Source organism: Augochlora pura, chromosome 6, assembly GCF_028453695.1.
Source record: "Augochlora pura isolate Apur16 chromosome 6, APUR_v2.2.1, whole genome shotgun sequence".
Lineage (NCBI taxonomy): Eukaryota > Metazoa > Arthropoda > Insecta > Hymenoptera > Halictidae > Augochlora > Augochlora pura.
In genome coordinates this window covers 24,501,568-24,521,363 of record NC_135777.1, presented here as the reverse complement: position 1 = coordinate 24,521,363, position 19,796 = coordinate 24,501,568, and the positions used below count along the sequence as shown (strand labels likewise).

The window sequence follows — 19,796 nt, the reverse complement described above, 5'->3', positions numbered from 1 at the left end:
TACCAAGTGAAATCATTTGAACGAGATCAAGTTCGTACGAGAACCTCCTAAAATCCTTGAAACGTTTTGCCACCGCGTATCGCGTTGTACGGTTTCTTCTTAAATAGGTCCATCGTCGTCGCGGTTCTATTCTATAATGAACACCGAATCGTAATAACGTATCGTAGTAACAAAAATCAAAGAGACAAAGAATGACCCGGTTTTCCTTTAAAGCAATTGTAACGGTGCCCGAGATAAACGTTTTTTCGTATACGTAGGTACGCGGCTTCCCTTTATCGGTGAGAAAAGAGATTATGGAAAAGTAACACCTTGAATAGCGGAACTTTGGCTGCATAAGATCGTTAAACGCTCGTATGGGCCCATACGTATGGCGAATATAGGGACAGAGAAGAAGGAAGTAGATTTGCTCGCGGTATGTTCTTTGGATTCCGATGCGCCGCGTATACGTATCCACCTATGTATGTACGCGTATCTGAAAATTGTTTAGGTTCCGCAGCCGAACGAATAGGCATCGCGTCGGTACTACGAATTCGGACTCGCGAACTCTTACGCTTTCAGATTTGATTTCTGAATCAAATCACAAATATTTCAGGCGCTTGTTAGAGCGATGACAAATTGTTCAGATAATATTTCTGCAGAGACTAGTATCTAACCGGATTTTTTATGTTTGCTATACATAATACCATATCGTCGATTATTTTTGCCACGAAATTGTTTCGATTTTCTGGGGAATTTGGAGGTTGGTATTGGGCGATCGTCGTCACAAGCAATGGGGTCCCGTGCCGTAAAAAAGCAACAAGCCGCAGAGCTACAGTAGGACGCTCCCACTACCAAGTGTTTCATCGTCCATTGAAAGAGAGAGAGAGAGGGAGAGAGAGAGATGAATGGGGGGGGGGGGAGAAAGTGAGTGAGTGAGGGAGAGAGAGAGAGAGAGAGAGAGAGAGAGAGAGAGAGAAAGAGAGAGAAAGAGACAGAAGAACAGTGACGGCAGAAAGGAAAGGAATGAAGAAGAGATAGAGCGAGATTGGTGGAGGGTGGGCGAGTGAGCGAGAGAGGGTGAGATTGAACATAAACTCGAGTGGTGGGAGTATATGGTGGGTCCTCGAGGGAAAGTAGCGTCAGTCGCGCGGCACGCGGCGCACCGTACGCGTAAGGGTTTTTCGCGTCGGCTTTTGCACGGTGCACGCATGCAGTTGTTCGTTTTCTCTCGGTCTCTCGCAGTCAATTAACACACCTGTGCGCACACGCGATCGATCATGGTCCCGTCGAATCCTCCGGAACTCTTGTCTTTCGAACGGGAGCACTTTGAATAAATTTGGTGAGGAGACGAAACAAGTTTCGCGGAATTGTGCGGCGCCGCGCGCGCGGTTTTTCTACGGATCGTTGCGAATCGGATATAACTAGACCAAACAAAAAAACCCTAGAGAGCGCGCGCGCGTGCGTGCATATTCGTGTTTGTTGTGTGTGGGCGTGTAAGAGAGATAGGGAGAGAGAGGGGGAGAGAGGGGAGAGAGAGAGAGAGAGAGAGAGAGAGAGAGAGAGAGAGAGAGAGAGAGGAAAGAAAGGGAGGGAGTGTTGGAAAGAGAAAAAAGGAGAGAGAGCCGGGGAAAGCCAGTTAGTTTGCTGTTTATAGTGTGTTGTTTGTGGTTGAAAATTCTCGTGGATGGATTATCCTGTTTTCTCGACAGTCGGCTCAGTTCGGCGTGGCGGACGTAGTTGGATCGTGAGAGGCTGCTGCGTGCTGACTGGTGCCCACTGAAACCATAGAAGCGGCTTCGCAGCGACCGAGTAATTATTACCGAGATAAATTAGCTCGCACGAATTACGAAAGGTTTCGCCTTTAATGGGATTGAAACGTGCCTCGATGCTGGCGCAAACAGAGCTCCGTTTTCATTGTAATCGCGGCTTGCTCCATCCGAACTTTGTACTTGTACCCATTGTGCAGCACGTGCTTAGGCTGTGCCGTCGCGAATCGTGAGTCATGGTCGTGAATCGTGAGCCGTGAGTCGTGAGTCGTCGCGACGGAGACCTCCAAGCCCGGGTCGACGCGATTCAAAAATTTCTTTGACCCGGCTGTGTCTCGCCAAAAATCGTCGTTGCGTGAATTAAAGCCGTTCGAAGAGCTTGAGAATATTGTTCGCTTTTTCGCTATCAACGCGCAACATTTTCGTTTTGCGCAAAGTTTTGTAATTTACTTTTTATCTAGCTTCTCCCTAGGGAATCATGGCAGAAATTAATACGACAAGAATTTATAAACCGTCGACTAGCTTTTCGCAGGGTAAAATAAAAGAAGCTTTTCCCAATTAGAGCCCGACTCGATAATTTTACAATGGAAAATAATACACGACTGTGCCGAACTATAGAAGCATCGCGAGTCGTTTATCTTCGCGCACATGCGACCAAGGTTCCGGAGCGTTTTAAATTCCATTCATGCTCGGAGGTATTCTATTGTGATCGTAACCACAACCCTCCCCTTTCATGCTAAACCGAGCGTAAACAAACTTCGCAATTAATGCCAATGATATTTCGGAGCGGACACACGGCCAACTGAAAATAAACGTCCGCTCGTCGCGTCGGGCCGCAACGCGCGCGCTCTTCGCCGTTGCGTTGCGTTGCACTGCGCAGCGCTGTTTCTACAAATTCCAAGAATATTATCCTTTATAGCCAAAACAGAGACGCTGTTTTGCTTGCCGGCCGGCATTTAATTTGAACTTTCTAGGGCTATAGAAAAATTGTTGGCCGAGTCTGCTGCGGCCGAGCGTGTTACGGATCTCGCGATCGTTGCCTGCAAACACGCGTTAGCGATATCTGCCGAAAATACGGAATAAAGTTCGCGACAGTAGGTGAAACATGAGAAATGGTAGAAATAATCGACTGTACGAAGCGTGAACCAATTTGGTCGCCGGTCGCGGTTAACAGTGAATCGCGAGCGCGCGCGTGATTCATTCGTTCCAGCACGTTGCGATTTTTTATTGCAGTTTCCTGTGGCAGTAATCGTTACCTCCTATCGAGTTCCAAGCTGAAACACGCCCGCGGGACAAAGAATCTTTTGATGCGGCACGACAAAATTCGCGTCGAACGAATTCTCGCGATAAGAAGAGACCCCCCGTTCCTCGTTATTAGACCTCGTATTATAAACATTCCCGTCCGGGCGAACGCTTTTCGATCGTCAAAAGAAGTTTGTTAAGCAGCCAGTTCTTACGACGGTCTGCGAACGTTTTCGATTCGCGGCTTCTTCGAAGCCGATCGCGCGAGCGTCTCTCGTTCTCAAGCCGGCGGACGGTTTTGCTCTACTCTCCGCAGTGTTTCGGTCGCTGTTCATCTTCTGCTCTATCTCGAATTTTTTCCTTTCGCTCGTGTTCTCATCGACTCGAGCACGACTTCGAGTCGCGGAGAGAAATCTTTCGAATCAATTCCAACGATTGATTCTGTAGGGTCTTCTAACCGAATGCGGATTCTTTGATCTGAAACTTTAAATTTTTATGGAAACCTAGCAAAATCGCGTCTCCGCGCGAACAAAGTGGATAAAAGTCTTTTGAACTTTTATTTTATACGCGATAATAAATGATTTCGATTTTCTGAATTTTTCATCGCGGTCGTTGAACACCCAGTGAAAAAACTAAATACGTATAGCCGAAGATGACGGATAGACGAGTAAATCGATAGGATTTTACCGGTGTTTCCACGAGAAGATTCAAGTACAGGAAACCGATAATTCACGGTATTACTTGTCCGATGTATACGATTTCACTGGCGACGTATAGTATACCACCGATTCGAAATACAAGACCGCGTTTTATGATTAATGAAAGAACCTACTAATATTTTATAACGGCACGATAAAATCCGTGGAATTAGTAGACGCGCGGATGAATTATTTCCGTGCCGTCTTGGAGGTATACGAGTTTCATAAAACCGTTGCGCAGAATCGTAAATTCGTTCCACTTACTTTTTCCGCTCTTCTATGATACGTCACGGAACTAATCGTAACATTTTTGACGATCAAAGTACTTTTCTTATCTCCTTATTGTTGTTACCTATGCGCGTACGCGTATTGTTCGAAATTCTGTCCGTGCCGTTGCTTTGCAAGGTATCGTAATGCGAGTTGCAAGGGGGATGACTCCAAAGATCGAAAAGGAACGGTACAGTTAAAAATTTTTAAGTATCCTCCAGCTTGGAAGAAGAACGCGTTGTTCCTACCAAATGGTCGATCGTACGAACACGTCGTTTCTCGACGATTCTTGCTAATCTCATTTACCGAGCAAGCTCGCCCGGGTCTCTGACCGTGTCTTCTGCCTTTATCAGCCGAGCTGACCAACTCTACGCCACGCCACGCCACGCCACGCCACTCCGCGCCGTGTTTACGATGCCAATGAACGCGTCAATGGCCTGGTGATGACGCGACGATCTCTCTTCCGTTCGTCTAACCGGCCTCTGCTCGTTTTGCAGGAAGGTCCTCGGCAGAATCGTCTGTGGGATCGCCGTCGGATGTCGGGAAATCGGAAAAAAATTGGAACAAGGGGAAATCAGTAAAAGGCGAGCGACGTTTAATTTTCGAAGAGGCCGAAGATCCCGCGCGCGCACGAGAGAGAGAGAGAGAGAGAGAAAGGGAGACCGGAGAGAGAGAGAGAGAGACAAGAGGAACCGATCGCGGAGCGGTTCGTTGGGAGGAGCGCCGGAAACGCGACGCAAAGGCGAACGTACAAACACCCTCAAAGTCGGTCGGCCTCGAATCGTCTCTGCCTCGAGATCGCAGGATCGGGGTGAACATGGTTCAACGCGGAGCCACGCTGTTGCAAAAACCTCGCGTCGGACCAAAAGTTTCCACAGGTTTTCCCAGCACCTATCCTGTGCAACTGTCCCACCGACTGCCGATTTGAAAAGTACGTGAGTATGATTTGACATTTATGCTTCGTGTTTACGCTGTCTTAGCTTTAAATATAAAATACTCATAGTAGAATCGTGTATCCTGCTGTTTTCTTTCTCTCGGATTTTTGTGGTCTTGTAGCGCGCATAGACGCGCAATATATTACATTAATAGGATCGGTTCTCGAGAGGTTTCTTGCTGATATTTAAGCAAATAATCCGATTAAATAATAATTCGAACAATAACTCGACTGTCCAGGGCCGTGAGAAAAAAGGACCTTCCCGTCGAATTCAATGATAAAGTTTTTGTTTCTATTGCAGCGTGTAAGCATTCTAATAGCGTTAATTCCGTCGTTCATAAAATTTGGACAGTTTCGAGTCCATCCAACGACAACTCGCAAGCGCTATCGTTCCGCCTTCTGAACAAAAATACGGTTATCGACAGAAAGAACGAGGTCAACTCAAGTTGGCACGTTCCTGAAGATAACGATTTCCATTCCTTTGGTCGAGTTTGATTATCTTCCGGTATCCGGCATCTCCTAGCCCAGCGAAAGCTTCCGTTTTTCTTTGACACTGCCTCGGCTGTTCTTTTTGTCACCCTCATTTACATTTCATTGATCGCAACCAGAGCCACACTTGGATTTGGTATTCTCTTCTTTTTCTCTCTCTCTCTCTCTCTCTCTCTCTCTCTCTCTCCCTCTTTTTACATTTAACCTATGCTACGGTTCATTGGCTGGGGTTGTACCGTTTTTCCAGTTTACCGAGTCTAACGTTTCACGCTTGTCGCGCTATTTTAATCGAGATTTCTCAGTCGCGCGAATCTTCACTGTTAATCTCCGATTCGACCGCATCTTTGGTTCGCGTATGGTCGCGACAATTAATTATCGCTAGAGTAGAACAAGCCCAAATGTCCACCATTTTTTCATAAACGCTTGCATATTAGGTTACTATACAGGCAAATTTAGTTTTGTCATTTTTGAGGAACGATCGTCTTTGTGGAATTATTGTTGCGTGTAATCGAATGCGTTATTAGATAAGCTTTTTGTTTGTTTTGTGATTGTACGGTATTAATAATATTATCGGACTCTACCATTTAACTCGTCGAACAATATTTCTGGTTAAACGAAAAGGAGGGTCCCTTCCTTAATTTCTCACAGGACTTGAGGCTCTTTGCCGGTTACCTACGCATTACCAACTGAAAACGGTAAACGAGAACGACTCTAAATAACGTCGACAATGCGTGCGGGCGAGAGAGGAAGGATGGCATGGAAACGTAGACACTTTGCTCCTTCCTTTTCCGCGTCTTCGCTGGTCCGCTCTTGCGGAAATTTTGTTTATCGCATAAAACGCATAAAAATTCCAACTTTCCTCTTCCAGTTTGTTCGATGCGTCATTCAACGTATCGTCGAGTCGTCGATTCGTACGAGGAAAAATCGTTTCGGCGGAAATTATTCGATCTTGCGGTAAATTGCCGACATTGGTACCGACATATGCTTTCGACCGTGTATCGAAAGCGTTTCCGAATAGCAGAAAGGAATCTATTTTGCAAGCCTTGGCTAAAGGATCGTACGATAGTTTATCGACGAAATTGAAAAGAAAATGATTCCGAATTGAAAGTTATTCGAAGTTATTCGTTGAACATTGTCGTTATCGGTGCAGATCGGCGGATGGATGTGGCAACTGCTGGGAAGTCCGAACACGGAAGACAACACGAACTGGGAATCCGTCGTCGTCATCGCCGTCGGCGACGAAGGAGCGCCGAGTTGACAGAAGCCGGCAGGTTCGCAAGAAGAAAGCGTCAGCGGAAGAAGAAGGCGCCTAGTCCGATACGGAAGTAGAAGTAGATCGACGTGCAAGCCAGAAGCGTCGCGACACTACGCCACGCTGCATCGGCAACCCAACCTATACAGGACTATCCGAGAAAGTTGCTTCGGATTTTGCATCTACGTTCACTCGACTCTTCCGTTACTGCCGCCCCATTCGTGCTGCCTTGCCGCCTTGCCGCCTCGTCGTTACCAACCCTCCACAATCGGTTAGCAATTTCTCGTGCCACGTGCCTCGTGCCTCGTGCCTCGCGTCTCGTGCCTAGTGCATCGTGCATCGTGCCTCGTGCCTTGTGCCTCGTGCCTTGTGCCTCGTAAACGAGAAACGGGAAAAAGGAAAAGTGCGTGCCTGATCGAATCCTCTCTATTTGTTTCCAGTTGTAAACGGTGCGTGTTATCGAATCACGCGGTGATAGCCGTTTCATTGTATCGATCCTATTTCGAGATCGTCTACGTTTCGGTAAATCGTGTTTCGGCCGAAACGGGACACTTGTAGGATCACGCGTTTCCTAGTGAACATAGTGGTGCTCTTGTTCGCCGTTTCTCCGCCGTTGTCTTTCTCTCTGCCTCGTGATAGTGAAAGTCGGTGAATCGGATTCTGCCAGGACGAAAATATTGCTGGTCGCAAGATGATGCTTCTGCAGACGCTGCTGATGGTGCTGTTCTCTGTGCTGGCCAAGGGAGCGCCAAGGGCTTCGGTTATTTACGCGGACGACAAAGTGGTGAGTCGATCTGTTTCTTTTTCTTGGTTTTTTTTTTTACGGTACGCAAGTACGTATTGAAAACATAGGACACATCACTCTCCGCGTTTCGAACAGTCGATGGTGGCGACGAGTTCACGGTTCGTTTCAGCGTTCTCTCGAGGCTTAATGTTTCAGCATAGGACGTTTAATTCGAACTCGGCACCAATTTCAAATATTATCGAGTTAGAAATATGTTTCAACATTTTAAAAATCGAGGCTACTATCATTTCTTGCGAAGAAAAATTTGTTTTCGAAAGCTTTTAAATTCTAATTCGTAGAAAAACGATACTGACCAACTATGGTCGTATTCGAAAACTCTTTAAAGTTTTTTGAAAGCTTTTCTCAAAGTTTGAATCTTTCCCACCTTTACGGTATTCGTATGTATGAATTAAAAGATTATTCAAATTAGATTCGATGGTAATATTAAAGATTAGTAAGTTCTCGTCGCTTCTCGGACGTCCGAACGATGATGACTCGACATCGATCTGCTCGTAGATCGAGACGCAGCGGAGTACGCGTTGTGCTATTCTTTTACTCTAAAAACCACGTACCAACGACGAAACTCGATCTCCAGTTTTCTCGGTCACGTTTCGCTTTTCTCTGTGCATCCATCTGTGCCTACTACGTGATGTCACCTAAATTCACGAACCGATAGAAGAATGATGCGCAGCCCGTGCGACAATCGAATCGTGACTCTGTATTGATTTTGCAATCGGCGGTGCACTCGGTTTCTCGTTTGTTGAACTTTTTTCAAAAATGACGTAGCCCCGTACGATGATTCACGCGTGCCTTCTATTGTTTTTACAAACGGTAATCTGAGTTGTTCCGAACGAGAGACGACGAGAGGAAGCTGTCACGATTTTCATTTTGAAAACTTGCCGAGGATTTTCGTTTCGATCGCGTCTTGTCGCGAGTCGTACGACGATAATATTAGAGCCCTTTTTAAAGCTCGTAGCACTTTCGCGATGGATGGCACTTTCCAATCGAATTTGCTAATCATTTTATCACTTGTTGCAAAAAATCTTGGAAAGCATCAAGACATGGTGTAATTATCATGTACAAATTACGATAGCATCGAATTTATGAGGCAGACACGCCACCGTTTTATCGCAGCGCCGCGATGCGCCTGCTGTATTTTTCATGGCAACGGACGAGGACCTCGTTGCTCCGAAATGCACACTTGCTGAATATAGCAAGCTCGTAAAAACAGTGGGGTGCCAAAGAGAAGCGGTTTTCGGTATACATATTTCCGGGCGTCTCAATTCGGAGGCGGCGAGGCCGTCTTTGCTCTCCGCCCTTCGCTCTTGACCCTTTTTGATCGCTGTCGTTGGTCGAGGTATACATGTATGTATTTTAGAACTAGGAAGCTTAATAGAGGCACGAGTAGCAGAAGAGTCCGCGCGACAGTGGGCTCGATAAACAATTTAGATAGGTTGGCTCTGTCCGTCTCGGCTCAGCTCGGACCCGCAATTGGACGAAAGGCGAAACGTATCGATTCCACCGATAATAGAAAGGACCCCTGTTTCTACGTTTATTTCACCGATAATAGAATTATTATACAACAGCGGTTACCTTTTTCACGCTTCGCGGCCAAGATCGTTACGTCCAGTTTCGGGGTACATACATACTTTGGGATCGAGTGTACGGATATGGGACGCCGGTCGATCGATTATGTGCTTCGAATTTATTGCCATCGCGAACAACCTATAATTTTTATGAAAACGGTAGGCAGTATTCTACTATAGAGATTAATTATTAACCTTGTTGCGTCCCATTGCTCGTTTACCGCTTATCGCTTACCGCTTACCGCTTGCCTCTTACCTCTTACCTCTACCATATAAGGACCCGACACGAAGCCTTGTCCAAAGTCCAAACCCACCTCGACACCTAATTAATAAGAAGCCTTTGAAATCTTTGGACAGATTTCAACTTGGCTAGCATTTTTAAAAACGTTTATTCTATCGTTTACCATAGAAATAAGCGCATCTTTTGATATATTTTTCAATGATAAGATCAAAGAGCCAACGAGAAATAAATAATTGATGCTAGAACTTGACGAAATTCAAACACACAGTTGTGTGGGATTTTACGCAAATCTATATAATTTCCGAACAAGTTTGGTTAAATCGAATCGATACCGATTTCCATTCGAGAGGTTTGCCACGACTTGACTATGTGAACCACGTTGCGCGTTGCACGTTGCAGCTGGTTGCACCGCGTTGTCGCTACCGCATTACAGTTAGCAGCCGACACAGTGTGAAACAGCCTTAATAGGTGTCGCGAACCTTGGTCGGTAGACGGCAGGGGAGCGTGGATTTTATCAGGCGGAGCCTTCGGCCTTACTACGAAATCATTAAGCCGGGCATTTATATGCAATCGAGGTCGTTAACTGCAGGAAGCGCCGGCGCGTACACAGAATACTCCGACTCCGACTCCGACTGCGACTGCGACTCCAACTCCGACTGGATGTCAAGATATGATACACGCTCTCGTGCGACATTACGCTACATTGCAAGCTGTGTAAGTAACCCTTCTCTAGAGGTGCGTGAGTTTTCGTGACCGCGATTGATGCGCATGCTAATCGCTGGCGCTCGGCGCTGTTACGGAGGATCGTAATCGAACTCGCGATAACTAGACTCTCAAAAATTATGCATTTATGATAGGAGATTTCATGAAATCAAGATTGTCGATGTAATCTTTGGTCAATTAAAATTGCCGGAGGAAAAAATAACTTGTTATTTAATTGTATATGTACAATGGATCATAATAGAAACGCCGATCGCATATTTTTGGTATCCATGGTAAACCGTGTCTAATGTATATTATTCGCGCGCTCGCGAGTACAGGACGCGCAACCGTCTAGACGCTAATCAAGAGAGAGCACATGCGCGTCGCTCGAACTCTGACTCGAACTGGCACTCGGGGACACGGTTGACTCTCTTGCTCCGCATTCGCCGTTTTCGACGTGGCTCGAAAAAGAGGTCCGATAGTCGGCTACCAAGAAAAACGCAACTTTTAGGTCAGTCGTTTTGCTGCGAGTTTCGAAGCAATCGCTTTCAAAACGAGTTCAAAATATTCCATGGCAATAGACAGAGAATGTTTCAGTGAGCGACCAGTTCCGTATGTGTACAATAAGGAAAAAGATTCTCTAAAACAACTAATTTTCTTTGCAACGCTAATTTTTAGAGTTTCAAATTAGAGACCGCTTTTCAACCTATATACAAACACGCTGGATAGTTCTCTGGGATCGGATGATCGTTGCTTCGATACGATCGTTTAAGAAATTTTCAATCGTCGTCGATACACTGTTGGATAAACTGTGGTACAATTGAGTTCGACGAAAAGCAATTAATGGAAAATTTGTGGGTTTCCAATGTTCTGAAGTTAACCGCGACACTCGTACGCCAGTTCTATAGAAACGAAAACACGTTTCCACCGAATCGGATTGTCGGATCGTATAGTATACGGTATACGATATAAAAGATCGAGACGCAGCCGATGCGGTGGCGAACGCCAAGGCGAAGAATAGTCTCGGATCTCTCTGTATTCGATCCGCGCGTAACGACTGGCCCGGTGTAATTAGTAACACATGTGGCGCTCGTGGAACTTCATCCATCGATACACTCTGCCAATCGGGCGAAACTTTCCCAGCGTTAAACGCGATGGAATTTCAGAAGCGTTCGTTGTTCGGACACGCTCACATTCTTCCTATTTAAACGTTAAAATATCATCGGCAGATTTTTATACGAAATCAAAATTCGCCGAATTCGACGTGCTTTTAGAGTCGCCGATTGTGAGTCACCGATTAGGCTGACCTGTGTGTCACTTTTGCTAAAACACTGCGTCACGAAAAGCATGGGTCATGCCTTACCCCCTTTTCAGTTTAGAAACTGCATCGGGTCTATGTGACCAAAGTCCGGTGACTCCTATTGTGCGAGGGTATAAAAGTGCATGCTTCGCCATGCTCGGGCTCAGTTTGACAGTATGTAGTTCCGCGTGATCTTCACTTTATAATAAAGTTCTTTGTAAAACCCCGTTTGTGGCTTATTCCGATTAAAAACTCCAACCGTCCAGCAGGGAAGACTATCGAGTCTCGAGAGATCCTTTTCCTTCTCCTCACGGCATAACAATACCAACGCGATATATTCTCTCTCTCTCTCTCTCTCTCTTCCTCCCTCCCTCTCCCTCCTTCCCTCCTTCCCCCGTTAACGACAATGGTAATTACCGGCGGCAATTACTCTCGTAGTCGGCCGACGAGGAAAAAGGTATCGAGTTTTCGTGACACAGCTGATCCCATTCTGCGCCTCGATCAACACGAGTGAGTCTCGCGTTATGTTTGATCGAAAAACTATTAGGCATTGGCCAAGGTTTTTGCGACAGTCGATCGCTTCAACTTTTAAACGCCGTAATCGGTAGACGGTGGAAAAGTTGAACCGACGATATAGAAAACTGCAAAATCGTCGAAAGAAAGTAGACCAGAATATTCTGGTCTAGGTATCGGTAGAATCCTCTTGGGTGTAGAAGTCGTCTAGGTATAGATATCGTTTAGGTAGAATATTCTTAAATCCGAGGAAGCGGAAACGTTCGTTCACACTTTGTCTTGCTATTCTTTTTGAGTATCGGGGTTTTGGCGGTGCTTTTCGTACGCTTCGCTGTATTTATTTAAAGAAACGAAGCCAAACAACCATTCAGAAACTGTTTCGAACGTAACAACCGGCCAATTAGTCGGTGGCATCGTCTCGAGCAAATGCATTCTCATTCGTTGCTCGCAGTTGAAGCGAGTTGACCCTTTGTTCACGATCCTATTAGTTTCTCCGAAGTGGCTTGTTACGCTTTCAGGACGCGCGTCCTCGCGAATAATTCTCCTTTGCGGCTGGAAATGTCATCGTTTCGTTGCAGCTTCCGTTTAATATCGCCTTCATTTTTTTACTCTCTTCGTCTCGCCGCCTCGCCTCGCCTCGTCTCCCATCGAATTTTCTGCAACGGTTACAACGCGCGAGAATAGGTGAAACCGCGCGTTCGTATTGTGTTCCCTCGTAATACGACTCGTAACTTTTCGCACGAATTATACAGTCGCTCGTTAAAGTTGACCCGACAATGGTACGGTATTTTATATTTCTTTGACAGAAAATTTCAATGAAACTGGAATTGAAACGATCGAACCGAATAAAAGTGTTTCTTTTCACAATAATGATTGTCACAGCAAACATCGTCGATCCTCTGTAAAATTATTGGCCAGTAAACTGTGGCGATCTCTTTGCAAAGCGCCAACCGGTGTGTATCGCGATAATCAAGCGATGACGAAGGAAGTTATTAATCCATCTGAAATTATTTATAATTTTCATTTGTTTGTTTTATTTCGTCTTGACTTCGAAACATTTCGAACATATTAAAATTTACGAACATATTTTAGTTGTCGCCAGAATTACAATTGAAGTATCAAATTGTAACAAAATTTTACGCATGATGGATATAATCGTCATGGCACAGAATTCTGCTACATCTCCATGACGGATATAATCGTCAAACACGCTTAACTGGTTAATTGTAACGAACGAAAGAAGAGATGGTCGTTTTCGGCGACGGTGACGGTCGTACGATTTTCTATTCAACGATTTTCGAGAGAAGAATCGGTTTCTGTGGATATTTCCATCGAGATCGGGGTTGCGACGCGAAACCGACTTGGCGGCCGAATCGTTACTAAAACCGAACGAGCTCGCGCGGAACTTTTCCGTAGCCGCAGCCGCAACGTCGGGTTCCGACGTTATCGTTTGGCTTGAAAAATTGCGTCGCTCCGCTCGGTGGAAATTCTCCGAGAATGGCGACCAGCAGTAAGTTCGCTGCAGCAATTTCTGCATCTCGATCGAGATACGAGAATCGATTCGTTTCAGCGACTTTCGTCAACGTCTTTTCTCGAATATCTTGGATAATTCTCCGCGTTTCGTTTCTTTCGAGGTTCGAATAATTGCATGCCCTTTCTGAAATTCTTCGTTTCCGTTTACAAGATGAAAGGCGACTGCAGAGAATTTCATTCCGTATTAAAAATATGGAATTTTAGAAGAAATCGCGATCGTCTCAACGAACGCGCGAAGCGGATGCTGTGGAAATTGCGGGAGTATTCCCACACTATTATTCCCGAGGAGCGTACGAAACTCGGCGTGTCAATTATTTGAAAATCTCCACAGCCGTAGCTCTATCCTATCCAACGCTAGCGACATACGAATCCTTTTAGACCCTCGCTAATTCCCAGCAGAAACGATGCTCTGTTTGTTCCGCATCGACGTTATTCTCTTCCATCCCGGATGATTAACGTGCAACCAGGGTGCGCGAGTGTGCTTTTTTTGGCTAGATACTCAATGACGTCATCTTCCTGCCACGCCGCCCTCCGTGGCGCCACCGATACCAATGCCAACGCACAGTCGTTAACGCTGACGCTACGCCGATACCAATACCAATACCAATACTAACGGTGCTGCTACGTAGACGCGGACTCGACTGCATAGGAAGGCGGGGCAGCTGACATTTGCGGGATATAGGGATAAATGTTACAGAGGGTGTTCCGGAAACACGAGTTTCAGTTTATCGCTCGATAAACGCGCGTTTCTCTTTTCCTTATTCATCCCGAAAGCCTTTTGACTTGCTTTTGCGTTAATATCTTGTCAACATAAATAACGAAAGTTGAACAGAATATCCGATCCAAGGCTCGACGTGGAAAGTTGTTCGGAAATCCGGTTAATTATAGTTGACCGGAAGAACGGTTTCCTTTATTTCCGAAATTCTAATTTATCTTCCCTTCGAGTCATTCCATTATCTCGCACTCTACTCTTCGTCCTTCCTATTTCCGATCTCCCCCATCGAATTGTTCGTATTAATATTGCCCCATTAATTTCGTTTATTTCTTATATGGACACCTAGTTTACCTCCTCATCAGCATCAAACTTGCTTCGCGTTCGTTGCCAGCAGTTCGCTGCTCTAGTTTTTACCTCGTTTCTGCAATTTTTCTTAGGGCAACGTTTCTTGCATTACCTTCGGAATGATTTCAATTCGAACGCTCCGATAATATTTCACCGTTCTCTATTCTATTCCGTCTTTCGCTTTCGTAACGTAGAATAATCTTAAAAGTGACCCTATTCTTTATCGACTAATCTGCTCGAACCGTAACGACCGCTTCATATTTGATCGACTACACACCGAATTGCTTGGTTGCTTGTCTCCGACTAACGAGCTTGTTTTTAAGACTGTTTCGACGCGAGTTTAACGCGTGAAATTGATCTAAATGCGATTGCTCGATGTCGAGTTCTCTCGGGACCGCGGACCGCGGACTGCGGAACATCCAAGACTTCGAGGATGGTCGAGACGTGGATTACGACTCTGTAGAAGGGCAATTTGTCGAGAGAAAAGTGTCCATGAGAAAGTCGACGCGGCGGGAGTACGGATAAGAGCCTGTGCTCGGAGACGTTCAATTTATGACGGTACGCGATCCGCGCTCGTAACGTCGCGGCGACAGCGTCTGTTTATCGTCGCATAGACATCTAAATAGCGAACGGTCTTCTGTTTTCCAATGAACCTGTTCTCCTCGCATATCGTAGCTGATCCGTTTGGTATATTATCATCTGTATCGCGACATGTTGGTTTGCAATTGTACTCGGTCCGACCGAATTCTTCGTTTACTTCCGTGTCTCTGCATTTACTCGAGCGCCGCCGAAGCTATCGATCATTAAAACTGCGTCGACGCGCGTGTCTATTCGTAAGAACGACGAGGCCGAACTCGTTGGTGTTTTCGCTATTTTGATCACGATGTACGAAATCGATCAAAAAATTGTCCACGCGATCGTGTTTGTAACCGCGACAACCGCCGATAGTTAACGCGTCGAGATCCACGAGGTTACGGACGACGCTGGTGGCTTCCACCGTAAAGCCTTCAATTGGAAATGTTTCGTTTGTAAACTGTTGCAGCCATTTGAACAGCGTCGCTGGCAACCGTACATTTCGCGTCCGCCGGTTTCTCTCGACGCTTTGCTCGCGATGCTCTTTCCTTTTGCCACCCCCTCGTGCCGCGCGTCTACATTCTGTGTGAATACACGGAAACGCGATTACGCACCGAGCGAACCAGCTAGGTACACCGTGGCGCGTCTATCACCCCCGCGATCCGCGCGATCGCGCTGTAGCATTACTGGGTTGTCCCCCTTCTTTGTGCCTCGTGTCGCGTTCAGCGTAACAAATATTTACACGGCGCGGCACGGTGCGACGTAGCAGAGACCGCACCGAAACCGGGTAGCCAGGTTGTCACAGCCGGCTTTTCGGGCTCGAGCAGAAATTCGTTCGAGTCGCCGCCGCCCTTCGGAGGCTACCTTATGGCGCGCGCTAGGAGGATATCACCCCAGTGGTTTTATGTACTCGGGTTGACGCGTGCCAGACACATAGAATACGCAGTAGACAAGGGTCGCCTAAATATCTTGTTCGGTCGCAGCGGGGTCTGGCAGTTGGATTAATTTTCTTCTCTTTGATCGCAAAGAATTGCCCGAATCGTGAAAAATTGTCCGAATCGTGGCCAACTCGTTGGGAAAAAGTAGCACCGTGAGTTTTCTCACCGCTAAAATTTAAACGGAAATCGCGAAAGGAAAGCGGTCGATTCTCGAAGGTCGCCGGAGATTTCGATGAATTTCAAGAATTTAGCATAGCAATTTTCGAACGTCGCATTGCGCGCATTCCGCAAAGAAGAATCCACCTAGGACTCGCGACGGCAGAAAATCCCACGGACTGTAATAATTGGCCCGCAGTCGGTGTCGCAATTCGCGACAGGGACAGGAGATTGGCAAAGGATTAAAGACGTATCGATTGCCGGTTGTCGTTGTTTTATAGTAGAGACCCTGGCATAATGAGCGCCATTTTCGGTGTGCCGCGAGCGACGCCTCCTCTCTCCTCGCTTCATCTCGACGCGCCGTGCCGCACCGCGCCAAGCTGATGACTAAGTCCTCCCATGGCCATGGTTTGGATCTTGGGTCTAGCTAGTCTCGTTGATGTATCGTAAATGTACTTCGATCCTACAGCGCGTAAAAATAGTTGGACGACTAAAGAAGCTTGCTTTCGCTTTAGCGGCGCCGCTTGCCATTTTTGCAACGCGATTCTTCAAACGATATTAGCGGAAACGAGCGCGCGCACAAATCACGTCTCTCGGATTTATGGCTCGCAGAGAGGAAACCATTGTTATTCCGAGGGAGGCGTAACGTAAACTTTTCAACGGAAAAACTGTCGTTTTCGACCGCCTACGATCGCCGTGGAACCGACTGAAACAAAGGTTGTCGAATAGCAGGTGCCACGGTTTACGATGAATTTGAATCGATTGAGCGATATCAAGAATTGCGAGGATACCGAACCATTCGTATTGGTCGTTTGATGATAGTGTCGAAATTTCGCGAAGACTCTGATATCGTTTAGAATTTAGAGAATCAGATATTGTAAGACGGGGACACGGTTGTTGGATCGGCTTCCTGCGAAGCGTGCTCAAAGTTCGATCCGTCTCGTTCGATCGTCCGTCTTATGGCGTCCTATTTATCGCGCGTTCTATGGTATGAAACGGTATGAAACGCTGCGACGGGAACGGCAGCTATTTTTCACCGGAGATTATTCGGCTGTCAACGACCAGAAGAAGGCGTTTCTAACGATTTATAGACGAACCGTGATTTTTTATTCGAATCGCAAATTTGTTTGGAACACGCGCGCTCGTAAACGTTGCTTGGAGTACGATCATCGTTTGCTCTTCGCGTACGATCGTTTCGTAATTTGCTGGTAAAGCTTCCGGTGAACGCGCGATCGTTTCGCAACGTAGTTATAAAAAATGGGTTGCACAGATTGGTTGACTCGATGATCGTTTTGACCGGTCATCGCAGCGACTCGATTGCCCGATCGGTGGACGAACGGGATGCGCCAGTATCCGTGAAACGTTTCTTGCGTGGAATCGCGCGGAGGACGAGGACGAGTCCGGGGGATGCGGCCAGATTTCGAATCGATCCGTCAATGTCGGCGGCGCTTGGAAACTCGTAAAAAGCCCGCGAAGAAGCTCGAAACAGTCGTTTCGAGTGTCAGGAGAGAGTAGTCGCGCGCCGCTGCGTTCGTGAAAAGAGGCTGTTCGAGGGACAATGGGAGCTCTTGTGCGCACCGACTCCAGAAAACTTTGAGATTTTTAAACGATTTTCTTAAAGGCTAAGAAACGCGGAGAGCCATTGCGCCGCCGATGTTCACCAAACGGCTGAAATAGGTCAGCGAGAATGTTTCCTCGAGAAACAAACGGGTCGTTTGTGTTCGAATGTTCGGCTTGCTCCTGCAGGAAACGCGAACAGGCGTGCAGCCGAGCCACTTTAATCTCGAAATGCTCGACTCTCGGATGTTGCGTTAGTTAGGATCGATTGAATACGCGAGTAAAAGAGGTGAAAAGGGACGTTGTCGAAGTACGGGAACATATGGATGGGGGGACACATCGAACCAGCAAACTGCGATCAATCCAGATTGATCTCTTTGGCGGTTCCAAATAAAAAGGTGATAATACAGGAAACTTTTGGAAGCTCTTTGGAAGAATTGTTTTCGAAAACGAGTCGAAAACACTCTGCGAATAGACCTGCGAAAAATTGAGCGACTCGATTCTGAGAATGTTCTGTTGCATCGTTTCTCCGGGTCTCTTCCAGGAATCTGTGAAGCAAGGATGCGGTCTAAGGTAGAACGTTGTCTCCTTGTTTAAAAACGTATTCGATTCCGGATGAATCAGCGACGATTTCCTGTTTCGATGCGCGGAAGGACGATCGCGACCACGATGAAAAACGTTTCTCGCAACCGTTTCTCGGCGGATTCGTTGTATTCGATTGGCCTGCTCGCCGTTTATCCGGTGCTTTATGACAAGGTGTTCGCGGAATGTATTTGTCACTCGGTCAACGAATCGGAGTGGACTCGTCGATTGGCCAGTACCGAGAAATTCATTTAGAAAGTTACACAGATTTCATCGAAGCCTCCGCAGCGGGAAGAGTAGCAGCGCGATTCGGTCCCTCGTTCTTCGTAATTTCGTGTCGACTCGTCTTCGGCGATCCGCTGAAGCATCTACGGAATTCGATGAAATAGGATTTCTATGGCGTGGCCGCGTTTACGGCGAAAGCGGATACATTTATGCGCACTTGTTTTAGTTGTCGCGGGTATCCTGCAAACTCTAAATGGATACAGTCTGCTCGCATACAGTGAGTAGTTTTAACGAGTCGCGGATTCAACGTCAATCAAACAGGACTGGCGATTCTCACGCTTTAGTCAATGTTTACTTTTTGCCGTACTAAATTGTACGAATGGATCGAGTCGAATGACAATTAAATCGTTGAACGACACTCCCTGTTCTAAATCTATCCAAGGTGTACAATTCTAAACCTATTTCGTGTACAACAACGATTCGAAGACATCGTACGCGCAAAAGACAATGACGAGGCCTCCTCGATAACGAATAGCCGGTCTAACTCGATTGAGAGCAACGATTAGTCACTGGGTTCGCAGTTAACAGCGAGTTAAAAGGTTCGGCTTTTATAGGCGACGGTAATCGTCGTCGGTAGGAATGCATTTGACCCGGGAAGATGTGACACGTAATTCTGTTGTCTGCTGACAACCGGCGTGGCGCTGCTTCGGCGCTGCTCGGCGTTGCTCGGCGTTGCTCGGCGTTGCTCGGCGTTGCTCGACGATGCTGGACGCTGTTGGGTATAAACGGAAAGGAGAAGCGGCTTCTTCTTCGTTCCCAAGCTTTGCGACTATCTTACGAACGAAACATATTAGTAGTTGTAAATAACACGGTTCTATTCGTGTTTGCAATCCATAACATTTCCATTCGACCAACTGAATATGCATTTCATCGAGTGAAACGGTCTCCATCCATTTCAACGTACTGCGCCGTTCGCGATGCAACTGGAACGCCGACTTGTTCGATGGCAGCGGTAAACAACAAATTTCTGTTATTTTTTTCTTCTAATGGCGAACATAGTGCATCATAAATTTAAATTGTTTGTATTTGCGAAATGGTCTACCATTTTTTACAGATAAAATCTTTTAGTTTATTCGGATTCCTAGATTTCGATTATGAAAGAGTCAGCTTTTGTTGTTTTTTGAGTCATACTTTTATACCCATCGATTGCAATTCCGTAAATGAAATAAGAATGTCGAGGGTCCGCGCGAAACAATTGCTATGTAGCCTCAAAAGGGAGAGAGAGAGAGAGAGAGAGGGAGAGAGAGAGAGATTTAAAGCTTCGAGTATCGCGCACGCGAGGGCGTCGTTCCATTTCAAAGACTGTCTCGAGTTTCCCGATTCGACGGGACCGAAACCGTTGGGAAACAACGAAAAGAA

The 19,796-nt window shown here is 46.4% G+C and overlaps 2 protein-coding genes across 6 annotated transcripts in view; one reads left to right on the top strand and one right to left on the bottom strand.

Annotated features, from left to right (window-relative positions):
- LOC144471818 (beta-glucuronidase) overlaps positions 1 to 19,796 on the bottom strand; it is a 58,519-nt gene that overhangs the window by 16,131 nt on the left and 22,592 nt on the right. The gene's annotated exons all lie outside the window — the stretch shown is intronic.
- Mmp2 (Matrix metalloproteinase 2) overlaps positions 1,180 to 19,796 on the top strand; it is an 83,438-nt gene continuing 64,821 nt past the window's right edge. The window contains exons 1-3 of one of the 4 annotated variants that reach the window (XM_078184313.1): positions 1,180 to 1,318; positions 4,450 to 4,883; positions 6,526 to 7,411. In XM_078184313.1, the coding sequence (XP_078040439.1) occupies positions 7,319 to 7,411 (93 nt within the window). In that variant the 5' untranslated portion in view covers positions 1,180 to 1,318; positions 4,450 to 4,883; positions 6,526 to 7,318. Of the gene's footprint in view, positions 1,319 to 1,712; positions 1,789 to 4,449; positions 4,884 to 6,525; positions 7,412 to 19,181; positions 19,390 to 19,796 lie in introns of those variants that run through there. The other 3 variants (XM_078184312.1, XM_078184314.1, XM_078184315.1) reach the window with 3 other exon arrangements.